The sequence below is a fragment of the Tetranychus urticae genome, chromosome 2, assembly GCF_039701765.1.
Source record: "Tetranychus urticae isolate SD_2017Ah chromosome 2, NJAU_TeUrti_SD_1.0, whole genome shotgun sequence".
Lineage (NCBI taxonomy): Eukaryota > Metazoa > Arthropoda > Arachnida > Trombidiformes > Tetranychidae > Tetranychus > Tetranychus urticae.
The window spans coordinates 14,798,316-14,823,243 of NC_142959.1; the positions used below are offsets into that span (position 1 = coordinate 14,798,316).

The window sequence follows — 24,928 nt, forward strand, 5'->3', positions numbered from 1 at the left end:
TTCTTATTCACTATTATGTTAGCTTGTTAAATAACGAGTGAATAAAGCTGTACTTTTGTCTGTCAAAAATATGTTCAACATTCCCTTTGGCAGAATTTTGTTTCCACTCTTGTTATCAAATGTGTTATTGTAAATGAATCCATGAATTTGTGATGTTGTTTGTTTGCAGTCTGACTCTTTCTGATATTACTTTATCGTTGCTCTTTTATTTTGCTTCAAGATGAACAAAATGGTAAAAATTCAGAAGTTGAAATATCACAAGGAAACAAAGAAACTCGAGAAAAGGTAAAGATCGAGGAAAACTAACAAAATGTTGAAAGCAAGGTTGAAGGCAAAATTGAGTGCAAGAATGAAAAGGAAAAAAAGTTTTTCCGTTTTTTTCCTCTCTTCTCTCTGTTTTTACCTGAGTTTTTCAAACATGATGAAGGAATCACAAATTATAGTTTCAACCTACATTAATATTATTCATTTTTTTGTTTACAATGATGTAATAATATATAATACGTGATATATACGATCATGTGAAAGAGTTTGCAATGAGATTGTGAAATGAAAGCCTTAAACTCTGAAAATGTTGAGTTAAAAAGTAGGCAAAGTATTGGAATGAATAGGAATAGGAATGAATTTTTTCAGCTTTACTTTTGAAAATATGTTCATTATCTTATGAAATAAACAATTAGAATAGCTCATTATGAAAGAAGATTTGAAAGCCTGGAAAATTAAATTGTGTTTTGGGATAAATGTCCATTTATATCGATCAAAGAGTTTAATTCGCAGTAATATTTAAAGGAAATCAGTAAATTATTTTTACTTTCAATCAATCTTAATTTTAGACTAACTGTAAGTGATTGATTAAGGGCAAAATAGCGAAAGAGCAATTGTAAAAATCAGAATAAAATAAACCAAAATTAAGAAACTCAATTAAACTGATTTAGATTTAAACAGACACCTCCAAAAATGACTGATTCTAAAGCTCTTTATACTTACAAGGGAAGGTTCCAGTTTTCAATTTTTTTGACCTCAAAATATTCTAATGGGTCAGATATGAACCTCTGTCAAGCCTTGCGTTTCGCAAATGCTCCGTTCAAAAGTTACAGGATATCAAAGAATCAATTTTTGCATAGGTTAAGCCTATTGAATGCAATATGAATCTATTAAGAAATATTAAGAAACAGATTTTACCATTTTATCATGGATCCAAATTACTTGCATTAAGCACATACGAAACATTTAGCACATTAAACCTATGAATGATATGATAAAACAACTTTGATATCCTGTAACTTTTAAACGGAGCATTTGCGAAACGTATAGTTAGTATTTCGTCACATGTATTTTTCAATGACAATAATCGATTTTTGACTATATTCAGATCAGTTTTCAGCACTTAAATTGATTGTGTTACACAGTTGAGTCTAATAGAGTAGAGGCAACAATACACATGATTTTTCAACTACTTATCCACAATAATCTGCTTAAATTCTGTATTCTAGAATGCAATGTATTTTAAAACCAACCTTCTCTCCTTTTCAACCAATCTAAATGTGTCAGTTTTCATTTTTTCATATCTTATTCAGGAACAACAATGAATTCCAAGCCTTCCACTAATCAAATAAAACTTGTAATCAATATAACAAAAGCTCTTCAGTGTGGACTAGGTATTAAAATTAATTGATATCCTGAAACTCATTGACCTAGATTACTACACCAAGAGAGATTCATACCATTTCTTTGTCAGCGATGAAAGCAATTCCCATGGCCGTGGCCTTAAGAAACTTTTTGACACCGGCAAGACATCAAGAACTCAAGAGAATGATATGAAGAAAATTTCATGAAAATAATATACTATAACATCATAATTCGAGAAAATCTCTAGACCGGAGAAAGTCGCATTGCTCTTGAAGAAAAGATAATAGTCTCTTAGCAGGACCACCAGAATTCATCTAGAAAACAACATCAAAATAAACAGTTTCATACCAATCTTCAAAATCTTCAATAATTAAGTAATGCGTGACAAAAGTAAACTAATGATCCATCAGAATGGACAGATCGCCGATATCGCGTTAGTTTCATCATTAAACCTAAACCCGAGAACCCAATATTCATGCAATTTTCAATAAAAGCTGGAACTTTTTGACGCAGACACAATATCACTAAAGATGCTTTATGATGAACTACATTTTAATAGCGAGGCGCAATAATGTACAACAATATGGACATTGATTTTTAGATGAAAACGTACCATTCATTGAAATGAAAGTTGTAAAGAGACGCTATTTTCGTATTATAAATTGCATCTCAACTGTTTATCGAGTTTTGTTTTTCTTTGAATCCATCAATAAATCATGTATTACTTCGAAATGAGTTGAGCTCAAAATATATTCAAAACCACTTGTTCCGATAAATATCAGTTGTTGATTCAAAGTTGACATCTATTCTTCAAGTAATCTTGAAAACTTTCACCTAATGAATTAAATTATGAACATGTCTGTCACTTACGATTATTCAAATTTACTTTGAGGTGAACAATATTTTACCTAAACTATCACAAACGAAATTAACCAGAATCAAGAAAATATGGAAATGAAATTTTGTTCAAAACAATATCATGATCATCACTTATATTAGCAATAAAAATATTAGTTGAACATCTTGAGATGCAGCAATGTGAACATTTATTATTTACCTTCAAACCAATTCTTGGAAATGGAATGAAATTTTTGGGTTAAATACTATGAAATCGGATGCATTTATATTTGTACAGATGAATGATGGAGTTTGATCAAGTTTTAAGTGCTTGAAACTTGAACAAAGTGTGATTGCCATCTGATTGTGAAGAGGAAAATAAACTGACAAAACAATTACTCGACATATAAATTAATTTTAATAAAAAATCACTTCATCTTTTGCTCCATAAAAAAGTTATTCAATATTCAGGATAAAACTTTCATCCAAATGCAAGACTAAAGATTGATCAATTTTAAATCAATATTGTAACGAATCTCATTTCAAATTCAAAGCTTTTCTTGCTCATGATTAAATTTAAAAACAGTCACAAAGTGGAACCCAGAAAATGGAAAATGAATTAAGCAAACGATCAAAATATTTACATTTTTCATGGAATCATTTAAAACGAATAATCGTATAGCATGGAAATATTCAAATATTCACTGAATAAAGAAGAGTTTAGGTGATAATAGTGAACCTCTGGGATTGACCCAGTTATAATCGGCTTTGGGTTGAAATCACTTTTCAAAAGGTTCCCGATTAAATGAGTATCAAAGAGGAAAAGATTTGTAAACACAAAATAATCTCGATTAAAGCAAATAAATTTCAATTTATTACCAACATTGAAAAATGTTTTCATTCCGTGTTTTAAATGATTAACCAGACAAAGATGCTCATTATTGAATCAAATCTGATCAACCTTTTGATTAAACTTGACAAGGGTTGACAGTTGAATGGTTCAATCTTGATTAAAGTTAACCTCGAAAGTACAATTGAATATATTCAATCATTAGAAACTCATTTTTACCGATTATTAAATTAAACCCAGAAAATGGGAAAAAGTAAACTTAGCCTTTTGCGTCAATTTGGGTCATTTGTAATCAATGGTGATGTTGATAGTAAATTTTCAGTCAAAAGTAAATTAAATAATTAAATTATCATTGTAACTAAACAATGAGCTTTCAATCTGCAAATGCAAAACAATGAGACAAAACTCATTACAATTGTAACCAGAAAGTCCAACGAAAAACGGAAAAACTTGGCAACTCGGAATGCTTGTTATTTTGTCATTTATCAACTGAAAATCATGAATAAATGAATTAATTGTTCATTAAACTTCATCCTGAGCTGTTGCAGGTTTCTTCGTTTTTTTGGCCAATTTTACATTCTCGTCTTGTTTTCAAGCTTTTTACTTGTTTACAAAATTTTTACCCAAAATTGATTACTTTCTTGAACTAAAAGCTTAACCTTGTTGCACTAAAAATAACAACTAAGATCAGTTCAATTTAGTCTTTTTTTTGTAAATTTTGCTTTTTTCTCATCAAAATTTCTCTTTTTTATTCATTTTTTTCTTTGAATATATTTTCTTCTTTTCTCTCCTTTCCTTGTAATTTAATCATCGTTTCAGCTTATAATAATGATGCTAAACATTTGTCACTTCAGCTTGGTTTGTAAATTGCTAAATGAATTAAACAAAAGTTTGTATTACAACAAGGAAAAGGGTTTAATTCAACATTTTATAAAAGATTTGTTGAGCTTTAAAAACCAGAATTTAATAAATGATTAAACTGTTGATTAACCCAAACTTTTGGGTGTTCACATGATTATGAGTATAATCTGTTTAAATTTACCTTTAATCAGCTTGAGGAAGAATTTTAAAAAAGTGAAAGAAAACTAATCAACTCGAGAAAAGTGTATTTAATATTAATTAACCATTTTTTATTCATTTTACCGTTTCATTCATTTTTCATTAAATTTCTCGATTCTACCATGAAATTTGGGTTCCAAGCTCAAGGCGGTTTGGTACAATATTGTTGTTGCTATAAATAGTGATTAAATTGAATTAAATTTGATTGACTTAGCATCTTATGAAAAGTGAAACCGCAAAGACAAAAAGGTAAATATTCATTATTGACAAATGGAAGGCATTTTTCATTTTTGTTTGACTAAAAATGAATCGCAAACAAAAATAACTATTATTTTCAATTGAATTCAAGTTGAATAACAAGTTGAATTATTATCTGACTAGACTTTGATGAAATAAAAATCAAGTTTAATCAAGTGCAAAGCAAATAACTCATCTATTAATGTCAATCATATTGATATTGGGATCAATAAAGCATGATTGATTGAATTTAATCGAAAGAATTATGGAAAATAATATCAACCAGGGAATGATAACAGGGATTCAATATTTGTTTCAATGATTAATAGATTCAAACTTTTCATTTTTTACCTTCATTCGCTCATTTTTTCCAATCAACATGGGAAAAGTGATTACACAGCATTCCAGGGCCATCAATTCAAAGAATTGCGAGAAAAGATTAGCTGATAATTGATAAGATTGAATTTTCTTTGAGTTAAAAATTAAGTTCATTTGAGTCAATTTTTCTTTTGAAATTCGCTTTTCAGACAAATTTAGATATATTTTGTTGCTGATCATGAATCGAGTCTCAACCAAATTCTGTGAAAAGAAAATTTCGACTGAAATGTTGGAGGTTAAATTGATGAAACTGTTAGAACTGTCTTTTTGTGAGCAATTAGATCCGATAATTTTTTTTCTGAAATTCCATTTACTGAGAGATTTTTTAATGTTCTGTGATCGTCATGATTCGAATCTAATTGAAGTCTAAACCGAATTTGTGTGAAAAGAAAATTTCAGCTTGGAGTTGAAGTTGGGAGTGACAAGAAAAGTGTCAATCCCTTGCACGTTAAGTTGCGTTTTTACCACTTCTTTAAATTAAGATTGAGCATCTGAAGAGTTGATAAGATAAGGTTCTTAAAATTGAATTTCATTGAATCTTCATTATTCATCAAATGCAATTTTGTCTCATGTTATGTCTTGAAGTTGATATTGGAAAGTAGAAAAGTATTTCTGGAAAAAACCTTAAACAATTGACATTTTGTGCAGATTGTGTTGGGATAAACTTGACAAGATATGAATAGTTTTTGAGTTTATATTGTTATCAAAAGTTATCATATAAAAGATATTCTTCACAATTACTGGGAGTTTTTTTCTCATCTATTTGGCTCAGCTTCATTGTGCTTTTGTTTCAAAAGCTAAAAATATCAATTTCAAAGTTTAATGTAGCATTGAGAATGGCTGAATATCAATTTTGAAATGGAAATGATTTCACCATTTTAAGGATGTTTCTTGGAAAAGTGAGTTTCAAAGGGAAAAGCGTTTTTTGTTTCAAAAACTTGCAAATGCCGAGTTGATTAACAATTTATACTTTGACTTACATGGTTATTATCGATAAAGAGCTCGATAAACATTTCGAGTTGAGAAATGAGCAATTCAGTTGAGCATTTGGAAGTACAATTTTGATCCATTCAAGTGATGTTAATGGCATTATTAATGTCATTTGGTTTTCAAGTATTAACTCAACGATTGACATTATCTTAGCACAATGATGAGTTTGATTGAAATGAAATGAAACTCTTTTGCCTGAAGCAAATGGGAATCTTGAAAATTGCCTTTTTATCTGATTTTTGAAAGAAATTGCAAGCCAATCAAAGTTTATTCAAACATGAAATATTCAATCAACTATTTAATCCTGAATCGATAGGGAAGGAAAAAGCTCTTTTCCAATCGTTTCTGTAACAATCATTAACACGAATAAACAGAAAATGATGAAAACAGATTTCATGATCATTAGCTTTTCTTCGTAAATGAAAAGGATTTGGGAAAAGGAATGTTGACCAAATAAATATTGATAATTAATGTTGAATCAATGTTGTCTGGTATAAGAAAGAAATGATTTAATGATGAAATGAATGATTAATTTCTAGTGTTTTTCATGTTAAAATGATGACAGTTAGGGTTGAACAAGAGATCAATTGAAAGGTTTGGTAATGAAAGGCTGACAAGATTCATTTGATTCATCCTTAAACAGTTGCAGGCATTAATCAATGATTAATACAAATTGGCCATTAAACAAGGTTAACCAAGTGATGGCAATTTTGATGTTTGGGTTTGCAAAGTTTGGGTTTGAAAAAGAGTTGCTTTACAAATGGACAAGACACTTTGGTCCATTCATTTTAAACAGTGTTGGCATAGCAACAAATATGGTTCCTCTTTACCTGGTCAACTGTCAAAATGTTGTCCCTGTTTTAATAATAACCTGGAATAGGGAAAAAATGGTCAACTCGGTGACACTCCATGTTATTATCACTTGGAGGAATATTATTGTTCACCAAAAGACTGATCAACTTCTTTCTGTTTGTCACCCACAAAATTGGCTTAGATCATTGAAAGACCCATTGAGACAGAAATGGATTTGCTTCATTGAATTGGATAAGGCTAATAACGAGAAGTTAAGAACAGTTGAAGAGGATGAACATGATAAAGATGATGGAAAATGATGAGAATAAGGTTGAGGGATTGACAGTGAAAAACTGGTTCACAATTGTCAATGTTTTGGTCTAAATACAATTCCAAGGTTAACTCTTTTGTTTGACTCTCTTGCGGGATAAATGAATTAGCTTATTAAATGTATTTGCAGGGTAAAAATAAAGCTTTTGTTGTTGCTCAAGAGTTGTAACAATTGACTGGATAAAGTAATCATTTGTTATTGGTTTTGTGCTCAACATAATCATAATTTAATTGTCAGTGAATGTCAATTTTGTGGACTTTGTTTTTGTTTCATTTTGTTTCTCTGGACATTTCAATGTTCCTTGTCCAGAAGCTTTGATTGTTATTCATTGAAAAGTTGAAAGTTAATAACGATTGATAAAATGTTCAACGTTTGCTATTGAGAAGCAAATAATGTGAATATGAATAAATGATGAAAAGGGAAGGGAACAAGCGTATGAAGATGAAGATGAAGATGGGAATGAAGATGGAAATGATGAGGATGAAGAGTGTAAGAGTCACGCAAATGTTTCATTGTTTTTCTTTCTCTTTTCACCATTTTCCTTGTTTCAACTTGAATGGTTAAATATAAGCCTTTTGAGTTTTACTTCATCAAAATGTGTTATCAAGTCTGTTTTGAAAGTGAAAATATGAGTTCTCTTTCCTCAGTTTTTTCATCATTTTACTCTTCATCTTGTACATCATCATCTTGTGTGTTTCCACTGAAACAATTGTTTTCAAGCTGTTCTATGGTTTTACATTACTATGTCAGGGCCAGGCTTGATTGATGAGTTATCTTTTCCTTATGCTTTACTCTCTTGTTTCTTCCAGATCGATTCATGAATTCAATTCATGATCATTTTGACCTGAATTTTAAGATATTTCTTTCACTCTCTTTCTTCTTCTTTCACTTTACTTTCGTTTACTTGAAACTTTTCACTCCAATGAATAGGAAAAATAAAAACATTTTTGTCTTTCACTTGATATACTTGTAAAGATATCTTCATTTTTGTCTCATTGAGTTTTCAATGAAAAACAACATTTTGTCAACTTTTCAAACCTTAATGATCGCTGTCCGAAATCATATTGATAACAATGGTAAATAACCATAACAACATGGTCAACATGATCATTAACTTTTCATTAATCAATATTTCGTGCAATTTTAATGCTTTTACTCTAACATTGAAACTTTTAATTGAGTCAAAGTTGCAACTTTACTTTTTAAAACAGTTGAAGGTTTCGATTCTGAAACTTTGCAAGATTTGCAGAAATCTCAATGTCCATCAGTAGATTTATTTGGTCACAATTGATTGATACAGATCAAGTCCAATACAACAACCGAGAATGAAATATTAAACTCAAAATGAATGCGTTAAAAGCACGAGCAATAATTTTTTAAAGACTTTACCAACAAAAACCAGAAAGAAGCTTTGACTTTGGAGTTTTCATCGACTATTAACTCATAAGTAAACTTTGATTTGAATTTAACTCATAGTAGAGATGAATAGTCAAGTTGGGAAATGATTCGAGAGATCTAATGAAAAGGTATTCTTTAGCAAAGTTTCATTCTGTTCTTTCAGCAATAATTGTTTGATTTTGAAAAGTTTGAGTTTCTTGACAAAACCGAACAAAAGGTAAATCTTTTTGGGGTAGTTTTGCAAGATTTGAAGAAATGCCCATCAGTAGATTGAACCACCACAAGGATTGAATGATGCAGGCCAAGTGATACAGTACAACAACCAATATTGAAATGCCAAACTTGAAAGCAAGTGTTTTGAAAGCTCGTAAAATATTTTACTTTGCACAAATTTGTGTAGAACAATACCAGAAAGAAGCTTCTACTTTGGGATTTCAGCGAAAGTTTAATTCTGTTCTTTTAGCAATTATTGTCTGCTTTTGAAAAGTTTGAGTTTCTTGTCAAAACTAGCAAAATTTGGGTTCCAAAGTGAACCTTTTTGGGTTAATTTTGGTGACCAGAAAGTTGATATTGCCTGTCAACTGAGGTTACAATCGAGTGTCAATTTGATAACCTTTGATATAAAATGGACGAAAAGGAATGGAATGACATTTTTAACAGACAATAATAATATAAATGTTAATCATGAACATCTATTAGTAAAATGAAAGATGAAAAGGATTCTTATTCACCTTGATAAACTTTATATTCCCATTTGCAAAATGAACTGTAACAAGCAATGTCTCTATTTTTGTATCATTTTACTCTTCTTTTCATCTTGTGTAACGATGATGGTAATAATAATAATAATAATGATAGGATAAACATAAATGAATGGACAAAGGCAGGTAAAGGAAGGTGAAATGTCCAACAACCTAGAATCACCATTTTAACCATGAAATGTGTGTACAATGGATTATACAACATAAAGGAAACATTAAATTGTCAATGTTAACAGTAATAATTACAGTTGCTTCTCTTTATTTCAATTGAACAGAAGACAAGATCAAGATAAATCTTGAAGTTGTTGACCAAATCTTTCCATTCAATTTCATGGCAAAATTATTCATTAATCATGTTGAGAAGAAGAAATAAAATGTTTGTTTTTTCACTGTAAGAGGTGAAAAAAGGGCAAGACTTACCTTCATGAAGTCGACGCTTGATTCAAGAGGATTGTCAAAACGAAATAAGAGCAAAAATGATTCTTCCAAAGGTAACAATTGAGCCAACTAGAAGACAAGATGAAATGGTTAGTAAAGTGTCAAGTTTCAGGGAAAAAGGTAAAACAAAAACTGTTGAAATTGTTCATTTCAATGTTTATCAAAAGTCAAAGTTGCTTCTTTGTCAAAACTAATAAACATTGTAAAATGTTTCTCAACTTTTTTGCCTTTTAGTTCAACTTGAAGGATTTAAATGAAAAGTAAATGAATGGAACCAGAAATGAGCCAAAATCAACAAAAGTTTTAGATAAAAATAGTATTCATTTGCAATAAAAGCAGTGAATAAATCTTGAATCTTTAACATGACCTGAAGGTACAACTGAAATTGAAACAAACAACAAAACCAACAAGAGCTTTTGGCTAAATAACAAACCCAAAAAAGCATTAATAATTGCAGGTAAACAGAAAAGCTTGTTGATTGGAAAATATAAATCGTTGGAAATTATTTATTGCGATTTAAACTGCATTCTGGTTACAATAGAAGCGTCAAAATTCTGATGAAGATGCATAATGAATGCTTCATCAGCAGCTATCAATATTGTCTAAGCTTGAAACCCTTTTTGCTCAACATTCGAATGAATAATTTGCAAATTCGATTAACTCTTGAGAGGTTGCTACGATTATGATTTTCCAAGTTCAACAATTGGAAATAGAACATTTGATTTCTCAGCAATTTTGCATTCTAATCTTGTGTTAATTTGGTTCTTTTCTTTGGCACATTGTGCTGCCTTTTGTGCAAATTGTTGGACCATTTCCATGAAGCATGCAATTGACCAGAAAAATGGAGCGTTAAATGAGCTTTTCAAATGAATACTTTGTTTCAAGTAAAAGTTTAATCTAAACGAGATTTGTTGTTTTCGAGTTTTTATCAACTCTGATTCACGTCAGATTCATGATTTCATGGGAAAACAAACTCGAATTAAGCTCAACATTCTGGTTGAGTGATTCATTTGGGAAAAGATAATGATAATGAAAGCAACATGTCCACAGGAAATTTCAAATCAACCTTTATCAGTTTGAAAGAAGAGCAGAAAAGAAACCAAGCCAAAAAACGTAAACTTGATGATAACCCAAAGTCAACTTTATCTTTTACCTTCTATCCATTGTTTAATGTTTACCATTTTTCATTTTTTCTTGCTTCAGGCCACTTCTTTCAGCTAACCATTCTATACGAGTTTCAAAGTTGAGTTATGAATTTCTATTCTGTAAACATAAACACTAAATACACAAGAGAAGAAGAGAAAAGACTAAAACCTGAACAAAAACTATTCATTGTTGGATGCTGTCACAGCCTGAATCAAGGTTCTATTCGCTCATTGCTTTGCATTTAAAGACTCATTAAGTGTAATTATCAGTAAAACTAGTTTCATCTGATTCAACTTGATAACTCATAACTTTATCACAACCTTGTCATGCTTCATCAAGTGACAAACCATTGAAATTGAACAGAATGCAAAATGAATGACAAAAGGAAGACAAAGCTCTCGGCGAATTCCCAGGAAAGAAACTTTTCAATGTTATTATCATAATCTGCTGTAAAGCTTGTATTATTGTTAACCTTAATTTGCGCTTTCAGTAAAATTAACTTTCTTTTTCTTCTTCAATCATATAATTGATTAATAGCTGCAAGAATCGAGGAAAAAATTCATTTTTTGTTCAAAATTTTGCAACGAAATGAGACTTTTTGCAACTTTTCAACTTCTAAGTTTATTCATTCTGAGGGTGAATCAAGCAACTTTGTAAAATTACTCTTTTTTTCTCAATAACGATGACAAAAAAGCTGAGTGGAAACTTTTTTTCAAGTTTAAATGAAAATTAAATTGAGTTTCTAAACTTTTGCTGAATTCATTATTCGCATAAAATTGATTTGGAATTGCATTGAAATATCTCAATTCTTCATAACTTTCCAGAGTTTCAATAATGTTCAAGCGAATATAATAAACCTGGCAAAATAAACATCGAAAACGATTTCACAGAACAATTTCAATTTTAATTAAATTCAGTTTAACCATTTAAACTACAAATTATAAAGTCTACTATTTTCCAGTTTGCAGATCATTATGAAAAATCTTGTTTAGAAAGCTGAGCAAAACAGAGATTCGATGCAATTTGAGGTTGACTCAAGAAATAGTCTTCTAAGTATCTTCCACTTGCCCAGAGCTAAAGCTCTGGACTGTGTTATCGGTTGACAGCTTGTTAGCGCAACTACGAGAACTTCGTTAGCGATAATTACTACACGTTTTGTTGTAAAGATTATTTACCAAGCTTTTCGATGAAGCTTGCGAATAAGTTTTGGTCGGATGATAACTTGCAGTTCAACAGTTCGGCCATTAATCTTGCAGAAAATGTAACACTTTAATCTGTTAATAAAAATCTTTGGTCGATGAACCTGAAAGAGTATTATTCTCAGCGGAGGAATTTCATTCTTCGATAAATTTTAGTTCAGCCTCTGAAAGTTTAGTTAATTATGTTGAGTGAAATATTTATCGATATGGAAAAAATGGTAATAATTCTGTTGACCTAATCAGGGATCGAAGTGAATATCAATAAACAGTAAAATCTGTTGAAGAGTAAAAGCTACTCCAATTGAATATAAATTATTAATTAAAGTAATTGACTGTAAAATTAACATTATTAAGTCGATTAAGTAAAGGTAAAGATTGATGGATTTCCACATTTGCAATTGAATTAACTTCAATGATTAACTTCATGTTTTTGTTCGGTTTCATATGAAGAAGCGACTAAACTTGTTTGGACAATTGTCTCGATTTAATTGTCATTGTTGATTGATATTAAACTAGTGATTTTTTGGTGCCTCGTCTCAAAATGTTGTGGTTTAGCGTGAACCTGAAAGCTGATAATGATGATGATGAAGATGATTAACAAAAGATGAAGACGAAACAGAGAATAAAATGAGAAAAAGTGTCAAGATTTGAAGGGAAACAAAAAAAAGTGTCATCAAAATGAAAAATGAAAAGGGTCCAAAAGTGAAAAGATACAAAACTGTCAGAAAATATATCTTGACTGAGGATAAGAAAATTTCCTTTTCTGACAAAAACAAAAAACTCAATATAACCTTTCATGTCGCATCAAGTCAATAGTCATCATAGTCAACCTCCTTCTCATCAACAATAGTAACAGCGATAACAGTGATAAACATTGTGATTTGGTTTTCAACAGGAAAATGGAGTTCAATGCAATCAACTTGAAGTAACAATTCTTACCTCTCTGATATCAATTTTACCATCCTTATTGTCATCATATGCTTCCATAAAGCATTCCTTAATTTCAGCCAACATGGCATCAGAGACTGCCTGTGATTGAAACAAAAAGATAAAGAAAGAAAGGAAAAAATGTAAAATTCTTCATCAATTACCTAAAAATTCATTTATCAACTGGGAGTTTTGCCTCCCTTCATTGGTAATAATATCAGATAACACAACGTAAAGTTAGAGGTTCAATATTTCGCAAATGAAATTTTACTCTTTTAAGGTTTACTTTTGTTTCTTCATCAAAATATTGAAGAAATTTCTTTAAATTCACAATTCCATGATGAAGACTCATTCATAGACTGACACTGAATATTGAAAGTGCTAATGAATGGAAAATTTTATGCAAAATTTTTCTCTTTTCTCATGAAAACTTTCATCTTGATTTAACCATTTGAGGATGAAAAATGCAAAAGATTAGAAATTAATTGTCTTGAAAATTATCAACTTGATGTTAATGGTTAAAGTGTTTAGAGAATAGTTTTTGGAACTTTTGATTTACTCATTTTTTCACCAGCACATCTTGATTAAATCCATTGTTTAATCAACTTTTGTGCAAGTGAATCAATCATGAGTTGGTTGAAGCAAGAAGAGTAAACTCAGACTGACATGATTATCACACGAAAAGGTTTGAATAATTTAACCTTTTGTCTGATCATAACTGTTTCATTGTTTTTATTCATAATATAATGGATCAATTGATCAATAGCATTCTGATAAATCTAACGATTGAACCAATTAATCGATGAGTGGATGTTGAAACAAAAGACAAACGTAACGATCATTTGATAAGCCATTAAAATTTATTGACCAATTTAATGTTTTCTCGTTAATGATGTTCTACTTTATAACCAGAAATATTAACAAAATTATTAATACATGCATAATGGTTATGCAAACATTAATAGTTAATCAGTTGAGATTAAAAGCTTTTGGTTAAAATGTTTATTCTGAATAATATTAACGTTGGATGTTGACTTCACTTAAACGACTGTTGATTTTGTACAGATTTTGCCTTTTCCGCGATTAAACCAGAAAATCAATTCTAAACTAGCTTTTGATTGACTATCAATTTGATTAGGATTTTAATTGAATTAAAGCATTCAATGGCAGTCGACAAACATTGCTTCAAGTGTTTTGATTCAGTGAAAAGTCGCTCTTCAAACATTGTATTCAGTTTACTCTAAATTCAGACTACATTCAACTGAACCAGGGTTCAATTTATGCAAATTGAGAAGCTGACAGAAATTAGATTTTCATTGAGAATTTTAATCAAAATTTTTTTCTCTAAACAAATAATTCCATTGAATGAGTCTAGCTTATTCGTCGGTTGATTGTGATTATAATTGAGTGTGAAGATGATTGGAATGGTCAGATAAACGTCAGAAAATGTTTTCAAAACAAATGTTTAGAACTGTTAATTCCACCTTTAATTAGAGATGAAACCTTTAGTTCATCACCTGAGGATAACTTTCATCAGATAATGTTAACCAGAATAATCAGGTAAACTCGATGCTTGTGAGAGCGAATCTGTGATTGTTTTCCTTCTATTAATAGAATGAAAAGAGAATGAATTGCAGTTCAATTGATTGATTGGATGCTAACAATGAGGAATGGAAAGGCTTCATCTGTTAATGAATGTTTCCACTGAATGATGATTAGACTAATTGCATTCCATTTTAAACTATAACGATGTTAATGAAGTGACAAAATGAAAACAACAATGAATGTGTGAAGTAAAAAACGAAAAAATCATTAAAAGTAAACACATTTTGAAACCTTTTAGACTTTCATTCATACAGAACAATTGATTATTTTCAAGGTTCTACTTTCACTATTATCGTTACTTTTCACCATTCACTCTCGATGATTAAAGACGAAATTGTAGCAAAATTTGTTTCCTAAACAACTACAAACATTAACAACATGAAACAATATTATCATTGAGTATAAAGTCCAAATGAATAAAGAGAAGTGCTTAAAAAGATTAACCTAATTCACGATTGCAAACAACTTTTCAGTTTATCCCAAGTCGAAAACTATTTCATGATTCGTTTTGCGGGAATCATGAAATTGAAAGATGATGAACGATTAAAGATGAACGATCTTACCATAAATAATTGTATATAGCTTATTGCATGCCGATCTATTCAAAGTAAATTGACCTGAATCATATGCATAATTGAATAAAGATGTAATAGAAATGCACAAAAAGGTGTTTCAAAGTCTTTTGAGTAACAAAGTATTCTTTTAAAGGATTTGGTTAGCAAAATACAGAAATGATATTGAATTGATTTGTTAATGATTTCGACTTTGTGATTTCTTTTGAAGCAAAAGATGTGTTTTAACGATCCAATTCGTGGATTCTCACTCTAATTACTTAGAGTCAGAAAGTCTACAAACTACAGCTTTGTACGCAATCATGTATTTACGATGTTTTGTTCATGTCAACTCAATTGCAATTTATGAGACATTTGCAAGAATTTTGCTTAGCTTGAAATGTGTTTATTGATATCTTGCGTGATATGAACAAATGTCTATTGCTATTGATAATTTAGGAAATATTTGATTTGAAAATTGTATTCTTTGGACTGGAAAATGTCCAAATACTGCCATTTCCACGATACTTATTGGCATCTATTGGAGCATTCCATCGATAGCATGACTTGGGTATTGTTAAATTGACCTGAGACTAATGAGTGTTAAGTTATTCGGTTACTCTGTTCGATCAGGGAAAAAGTTTTGACTAATTTAAAATCAGTTTTCCTTGAACGTCGATGAGATCATTTCAAAATCTTATGAGATCCACATTATTACGCATAAATACAACAGTTAATTTTATTGTGCAGTTTTCTGTCGAAGAGAAACTCTATTTATGCTTTAAATTGTCTTGAAGGAAAAACCTAAGCATTCATTACATGGAATAACTATCTCATGTCCCTCTAAACCTATCAAAATATTGCCCTTTTTAATGTAAAGAAGGTTAGAAACGAACGTTTTGGGTTTTGCAAAGAAACGAAAGTCAAAATCTTCCACAAATTCCAATGGAATTATACAGTGAACTATCATTCTATCATGAGTTTTATGTCACCGTCCTCAAATAATTAGCATTGAGTTGCTTGATTATGAAAAAAGCTTAAGTTTATTTACTCTAATTATAAATCGCTACAAGAAACAAAAATTCCTTCTGAAGCTTAGCTTCTGTAGTCTCAACACGAGTCAGTATTAATTGCATCTGAAAACGTTTTATTGGTAACTAGAATAGCTTCACCTTTGATGAAGAAGTCGATTGCAACTGCATAAACTAACTGAATTCAATGTCACTCTTGTTTATTGTAAGATGTTTCCATTGGATTTCTTAACATACATGTATAATATAATAATTTGAATATAAAATAATTTCCATAGCAATGTTTTTATTTAGCAGAACAGAGAACAAGTTTTACATTCATTTCAATTGTTTTTATTTGATTACTCGTAGCCTAAAATTTTCTTTGAGGAAAACTTGAAGCCTTGAAATTAGCATGAAATTTTGACCTATGAAGCAAATCTCATTTCTAAGTAACTTTGGTCTTCAGCATTTTGCATTTATTATATCACTCAATGGTTACCAAAACCCATTCTATAATTAATACGATCGTCAAAATAGCAATTCTATTATTAATTCCTTACTCCAAACCATCATTTCGATTACTTGAATCAAGTTTGATCGAATCTAGATTGCGTTAAACTGGATCAAATGATAAAAATCAAAATGGAAATGGAAACAGATATAAAGGTTGAAACGTTCGATCAAAGAATCGATTTAAAGGTTTGCATAGCTTAACTCAATCTCAATTGCCAGACTGATAAACAGTTGATTCTATTAGTTGGATGAGCAGAAAAATTTGATTGCGATTAATATACAGAAATAGAACCAAATATTAACCAATACTTTCTAGTTTTTGGTTCAACTTGGATTTTCCACTCCCATTCAATGGATTTCTCACGACTATTTCCCATTCATTTCGTCAACTCGCAATAACTGTTATAAGCAGACTAATTTAATTGCACATAGTTATAACCTGGTCAAGCATGGATAATTGTGCAATCGATTCAACCTGTAATTGAACATTTTATTGCAGTTCAACATGGGAAGTCAAGTTTTGATAGAATTGTTCCAAGAGAAGCGATTCCAAGTTGAAATTAAATTGTGAAAAGTATCTCAAAGCAATGGATAGATTCTGGGAAAGACGAGTCTGAAAAATCCTTGAACCTGAACTCAATTTTCTGCTCTGTTATATAATATTATTTATTACATGTTTTAAGTCCGTATGGCTATGAGAACAGGAAAAAGAACCCAAAATTTTCTATTAATATATGTAATAATATGAATCTCATAAGATTTGGAAATGATTTCATCAACGATTAATCATTCCTCGAGATGAACACTTATTCAAGAGACAGTTGGAAAAGGTTAGGTTGAAGATGAAGATGGGAATGATGATAAAGAGTCATAAAATGATGAAGAAATAAGGTAAATAATCTGTGTTAAAGGTAGAAACTTGTATTTTTTTATCGATTTTCTTACCTCGTTTACAAATCAACTGAATATTTCTTGTTGTTCACTCAGCTTTTAACTGAATCAGATTGTTCCTCAGTTTTTTGTGCATCATTTTTTTCTTCAATACAACTTAATCTTTCGTGATAGTTGTAGTTATTTTGAAAACGAAAATTCGGTTTCAACTTACCTCAGGACGCGCATCGATTGCTTTGACACTTGAAATAAATTCACGAAGAAAATTATCCAATTCTTTGCCTTCAATGAAACCATTTCCTGAATAAATTGTCAATTGTTTGAAGGTCAATTGTAAAAGTCAAAAGTTGATGGATAAGCAATGAAAATAGGACAAAACATGAAAATGTCATTAACATGGTAACATAATAGTTGATCAAGAACCAGGGTAAACTTAATAATCTTTGATTATCATTAATCATTTGTTTCTTACGATCAAACCAAAAGTGGTTCATTAACACATTAACTGAGGTCTATGCATGTCTCCCACTTTAACCTACAAAGTCAACCTTCTAGGTTAAACTTTGACAACTTCAACAAGATTTTGTTAGTAAATTTCCTGTCTCTTGGTAATTGGGGACTGGGAGTGATAAAAATTTTACAATTTAATCGTTGATTAAACTAATTAAAAATAATTGACAGCAGTTTTGGTTTTTGTATTCAATAGTTTTATTATGATTATATTTAGCATCAATTATTTATCAAAAAAAGTCACGGAATGCAACTTGATGAAAACGTATTGACCCAGTCGACATCGCAAGACTCAACCTACAAAGTCGACCTTGTAGGTCTAACTCAGACAACACTAACCAGATCAGTCTTAGGTAGCTTCATAGATCTTTTTAGTAAATTTCCTGGCACTGAGTAATTATAGACTGGGAGTGATAAAGATTTTACAGTTTAATCATTGATTACAATTAAAAATAATTCATAGCAGTTTTACTTCGCATGTTTAATCGTTTTAAGATTTAATTCAGTATCAATTATTAATATTTATTTAAAAAAGTAACAGAGTGTAAGGAAAATATGTTGGCGGTTGACGTCTAAAGGTTCAACCTACAAAGTTGACTCTCTTAGGTTGACCGAGATACTTATCCTAGCCTTCCCTGATCTCCCTTTACTTTACAATCGATGATTGACTTATTTTAGCATCGTGCATCCAACTCATCTCATATTCAGATGAATATGTTTGTTTTCAATTAAATATTCATGAGCAACAAAAAACAAGCTTATTATTATTTTAATCACAATGAATAACAATATGAATTAATTAAGGTAAATGCATAAAGTGAAAACCTTCAAAGTTAACCCTTCTTTTGAAGCTTGTCAAGCTCAGCAAAGACTAACAAATATATACACAGTTAACTTGATGGGAACGATGAATGTAACTAATTAATCAGATCAACTGTTAAATCAAAAGCTGAAAGAGCTGTGAATAGTTAATAATAGTTGATCTTAAGTGGAATGCAAAACAGGATTAAGTTTACTCTTTGAGTGATTAATATTTTTCGATGTAAAAAAATGATATTATATTCATATTTATTACAATCATTTATAAACTGTCCAAAAAACGATAATTGAATTTATACCTTTAATAAAATTAACAGCCTTCTCATGTTTAAGTAATCAATGTAATCAATGATTGGTGAACATTAACATTGAAAGTGTTATAAGATGATTTAATAGAGTCGTAAGTAGAGTACACTTGGTATTATTATTAATGTTGAGAGTTGAATGAAAATTGTGAATCAGTTTAATTTGTTCCCACATATCAGTTCAACAATCAACTCAATTTATTCAATTGTTTACTCGATTGTCTCCACTGACTTGAATTTTTCCAAGTTATTTCAACTCTTTATTTGACTAACTATCATCAATTCACTGAATACAATTACAATTCGAATCACGTTCAAATCTTACAAAAAAGTGACTTCAATTTTTGTTACCTTTTTTTTCACACATTTTTCCCTATTCATCTTCACAATGTGCTAACATCAGACCAAAATATTAATACAAAACACCATTTAACCTGAGCAGGCAAATTTATCCTCCAAATGTAATTTAAAGCAATTCATTATTCCAGCCAATTGTGTTTGGTAAAAGTAGAGTTAAATGTAGGTTTGACCAGTTTCACCTACAGTTATTTAGCTTCTGGTTGAGATGAAAATTGTTGGTAAACCAAAATTGCTGTGAAAAATGGGAAACATTACATTTACTGATCACGATGTTATACAGAGCTTTGAATAAAATGAAATCTATTTTCATGTTAATGAGATTTCAGCTCATCATCAACTTGCTTCAACATGATAATTATCTAGACGAAGCAAAAAAAGGTAAAAGTAATTCAATGGACTGAACAAAAATAATCGTTTGTAAAGTAAAAGGCCTAGAAATGAATGTGAAAATGGACGTTAATGCTCATGTGAAAATCGGGTCTTCTGGTTCATTGAGGAAAGACTAAATTGTCAATGGAAAATTGAAGTCTTTTTACCTCAAATTGTTCATCAAAATAGATTAGTATTTGCCAGCACTTCTTGCCCTCGGGTTAAACAAGCTTTTGCTTTTCAGATGAACCTCAATGTTACACAATGAAACTATCTTCTATGCTTATCATTAAGTTTATCTTGATAATAACAATTCATCTGTACAAGGTAAATAAGGTCAAGATGATTGTACCTTTTTGTGGCCAATTGAACCAAGGTGTATGAACAATAAGAGGTTTTACAATAAAATTGTAAACCATTTCAGGGGAATGTCAATGTTGACACTGGCTTTCAGTTTGCTTGTTATATTTTGATAAAAACAGGGATTAAATGTCAGGTTTAATTAGCAAGAAAAGACAAACCGATAAACTCAATTTTCCGTTGATTACATTTGATCAACTTTTACCAATCAATTGCCCACTGATAACCATCTCGAGAACCAACTCTGGTTAGAGTAAGCAAATTCATGAGATGAACCTTTCAATTAACACACTCAACTTGCATGGTCAACATCAGCACTAATAAAAACCGATTTATAGCAAATAATCAATCAGTTGGTGATGAGGAAAATGTGAAGTTAATTGTAATATTATCGATTTGGATTGTTGTTACAATCGCAAAACCAGAAAACAAAACAAGAGTAAAAATCGATTGCAATTGCAATGATTTAAAGTGTCAAATTTTCACAACTTTTATTTTCTGGTTTTTCCTCTCTTTTGGGTTAATCGGGTTTAGTCAGTTGAGGTTGGACATTTTACTGTTTCCCTTTGAATTGGTTATTAGTTTAAACTCAACAGTGTGAAAACACTTGGCATTAACAGGGAAAGTTTTCTGGTTAATGAGCTGCCTTTTTAAATAATTTTCACAGTAATGGCTCGATTCCGGTTAATTATGAACTCTTTCATAATTGATATAATAATGAGGTGAAGATGTTAAGACAAAGGAATGAAAAGAAGGAAACATCTGATGGATAATTGTTCATAATTTGGACCATTCTATCAAGAGAAATGTTTCAATTAATTTTCATGTAATCATGGACTTGGAATTGAGTTAGTATTTCATTGAGTACTTTTCTTTTCTCTTTTTTCTTATTCTCTCTTTTTTGTGTACACCAGTTATGGCTTTTAATGAGATTGATTAGATTGAAGATTGAAAGATGATTTTCATGATAATTACGAGTTCTTGTTCCATCAGACAGAGAGTTTTTTGTCTGCAGATTTTGTCTGACAAAGGCAATGAAAATCTGATTTGCGTTTTGGTATTTTGTTTATTACATTTTGTATACATCTAGATATATATTTCCTCTACTTTTCTGTTTTTTTACTTCTTCATGATAATGATATTAATAATAATAATGATAACCATGGAAATGATCATTTCATGTAACGAAACATACAAATCAAAATGATAAGTAAGATTGTATGTTTATCAATCGTCTCTATCTTAATCATTTTATGGGTTTCCTTTAGTCTCTATCTTGAGGCTCAACTTCATGTTGTCATCATTTAATTTATTGGCTTTCTGCATTTGGGATGCACATAAATTCAATTGTGCTCCATTTATGAATGGTAATCATCATCTTCATCATCTTGTCAACCTTTTATTTACCTTTACCTTTCGCTTCTCTCTTTTCCATCAACATGAGAAAGGGAATGAGAAAAGAGGTAAAATTCAATCTATCTATTAATAGTTACAGTAAAGAAACAAAAATCAAATTTATATTGCAATTGATTTGCAGTGTAACCAACAGAAGACCATTTTCTTGATTTATTCAAACAGAGAAGCAAAGCTTTGAAACGCAAATAAACTAGAGACAATAAAAAACGACTCTACATAAATTCTGGTTAATCTGGTATCGAACAACATGAAAATGGTAAAATTCAAATGAAAATAAATTTGGCCTTTGCAGTAAGACTCGAGTTGTTGACTAAAGATTCACTGAAGGCAATCAAAAAATGAGAAAATTGTCGACTGAATTCGCTATTTTTGGGTGAAGTGATCGATTACCCAAAAATTGAGTCGACTAGCAATTGTTAGTCAATAATCCATGAGAGATCCGTGAACTGGAAAGAATCGTATTAAGAGTCTATCTCTTCATCTAGCTATATCAGTAAACGAATCTGGGTACTAAAGATAAAAATTGGGTTAGATTAGATTAGGTTTTCTGGTGAGATTAGTTTACCAGATTCTCTTTGGTCTCTCTGCTTACCCAAAGTTTGTCTTACATAAAACAACATTCCAATTGAAAATGTATTGTAAAAGTGATTTCATGTTGAAAGTGATTTCGTGAAAAGTGTTGTAAAGAGTCAAGATCACAACACTTGATGAATTGACTTGTCAGAACATCTTAATTTTGGGTTTAATTTTAATAGATTTGATATTAAAGCATGTCGTCAATGTTGGTCATGTATTTGTCATTTATCTTTCAGTTTACCTTGAACAGTGTGGTCAATTATTTCATTAAATTGCAACTTTACTTTAATATCCCATAATTGATGGATTAAAACGAAGTGACAATTTTATAATCCCTAATGTTGTGCTGTCTCAAGATTAACATTGACTTTTGTTCAATGTTGCCATGTAATAATTGTAATCTTACCTTATTCTAAATGATGATGGATTAATAACTAGTTTTTTAGATGCTTTTTGGGTATAATAATGGTTATTAGATGGCATTAATAATGAACGGAAATTAATAAATATTTTGCTGAATAACGAGGTATTCCTAGCATTTGTATCAAAAGTAATTCTGTTGAGATGAACATAAACAGGTTAACATGATATATTAATAATTCAAGGTCTACCATCTCATTTACAACCAACATCATTAATATTCTCAACTCATTGACATTTCAACAATTAATCTTCACTTAATAGTTTAAAGAGAAAATAATTATAATTGATTCCAACATCAAACATGGAGAATGAACAAAATCTAAAAGCAAAGAACATTCAATTTGTAAATTGAGCGCCAATTTAATGGCTAAATCTCCGTATCCAGTCTGCTGAATGATGAAACTTTTTGCACTTATTAAACTCGACGAGCTGTGCTCTATAAGATATTAACATTCAGAAAGACATTGTTCAGCTTAAATCCATAAAAACAGTGATGAAGACTGAACGAAAGTACCTGCAACTGTGACTGGGCACAACTGAACTGAAATATCGTATAAAGATTCTTGAGTCAAAAGTTAATTTTTAATTTTGCTCTTATTTCATTTCAACATCGTCTTAAAAGATATCAATGTCCATATTAACAAGGGAAGGTGATAAACCAAAGAGTGTACTTTACTGAGAAACTAAATTATCCCAAAATCAGCTTTACAACTTACCTATTCCTAAACCCATTTTCACCAGTTTTATGTCTGAATGATTGTGAAACTGGTAAAATCCTTTTCCAATTAAGATAAAGACTTGAAATAATGTTCTTCAATCTTTTTTTTCTTATTTCCCTATTTAACTCATCTTTATCATCACCAACTGCAACTTTACCTTGTTCATTGGGAAAGGATAAAAATAATAAGACAGTAACAAGATTGTTGACTTCTCAAGAATCTCTCAACATTTTCCAACATTTACCTTCCCTTTTGAAACCATTAGAATTGGTGCCTTCAAGACAGTTTCAAGAATTGTGGACCGAGTTGCTCGCAAGTTGAAAAGATAAATTAGTAAATGTAATCAACAAGATTTAGAGTTGAATCAACACTTCTTTACCAACAATACGTTCATTCTCAACGGATTATCCATAGAAAAGCTGCTCAAGAAGAATCAAAAAAGTAGGCAAAAAGTTGAAAGCTGATCGGAAAAATAACCAAGATCAGGTAGACAACATCTAGCATTTCATGATCGTATTATAATATATTGCAATATAATATCAAGAAATGATGGTAATGTTATTATAAATTGTGATAACATCATAATTTTATTTCATCTTAAACTTTTGAAGGGCTCATTTCTTATTCCTTTTATCATTTGGTAAATAAATTACCTTGGATAGTGAAAAAATATATAAAAATACATTTTTTTACTTCTCCTGTTTAATAATAATGATTGTATAAGGATACAGTTATCTTTTATTAACTATTAACTTGAAGCCTTTCTTTAAACGCTTCGAGAAACATCATGATAATAATCATAGTAATTGTGATAACAAATAATAATATCAAAATGAAATGCTGTAAAGCTGTAAAAAAAGAGACTAACATATTCATAAATTTTCACCATGAAATTGTAAAGTTAAGGAGAAGAAGGAAATGCGTTTTGATCATCATTTTTGCTGTTTATGATGCACGGTCAATTGGTCAACTGTTTGAAAAGAATCATTACAATGGAAAAGGATTTTTAACCCAACGAATCCATGTTGACCAACAATTTAACTCTCAAAGCCTGTCAATCCTTTGAAACAAATTTTAATCAAAAATATTGGCTCAAGTATTTGCTCAGCAGTCCATGATAATGTCAACGTATGAATAACAAAAAGCTTAAGTTAAATTGTTTAATGTAAAGGGTAAAAAATTTATTGTTAATTATCATTATCCAGGTAACCAAGGAAGCCAGAATGACTTGTTAATGGCAATTCACTCGATCAACTTATTAAACATTTAAAAGCTCAAAATGATCATCAATATTAATCATGAATTGCAATCAAACCAGTTTTGGAAAACATTGTGAATACATTTTTAAACCAGAATTGATTGCAATAGCTTTTAAGAAATTGGAATTTATTTTTAAAATGAAAATCTTTTTTTTCGTTTCTTTTCTTCATTATATTAAGAACTGACTAGACTTTTGAGTCTCATTAGATTCAGTTATATCATTCAATATTCATTTTCATCCCTTTTTTTGTCTCATGAAAATGAAT

General features: G+C 30.1%; 1 protein-coding gene across 1 annotated transcript in view; it reads right to left on the reverse strand.

The window, feature by feature from the left end:
- LOC107369423 (calbindin-32) overlaps window positions 1-24,928 on the reverse strand; it is a 32,280-nt gene that overhangs the window by 5,964 nt on the left and 1,388 nt on the right. Inside the window, exons 2-4 of the mRNA XM_015937370.3 lie at window positions 17,760-17,845; window positions 12,985-13,074; window positions 9,683-9,769 (exon numbers count right to left, since the gene is read on the reverse strand). Coding sequence (XP_015792856.1) covers window positions 9,683-9,769; window positions 12,985-13,074; window positions 17,760-17,845 — 263 coding nt within the window. The remainder of the gene's footprint in view (window positions 1-9,682; window positions 9,770-12,984; window positions 13,075-17,759; window positions 17,846-24,928) is intronic.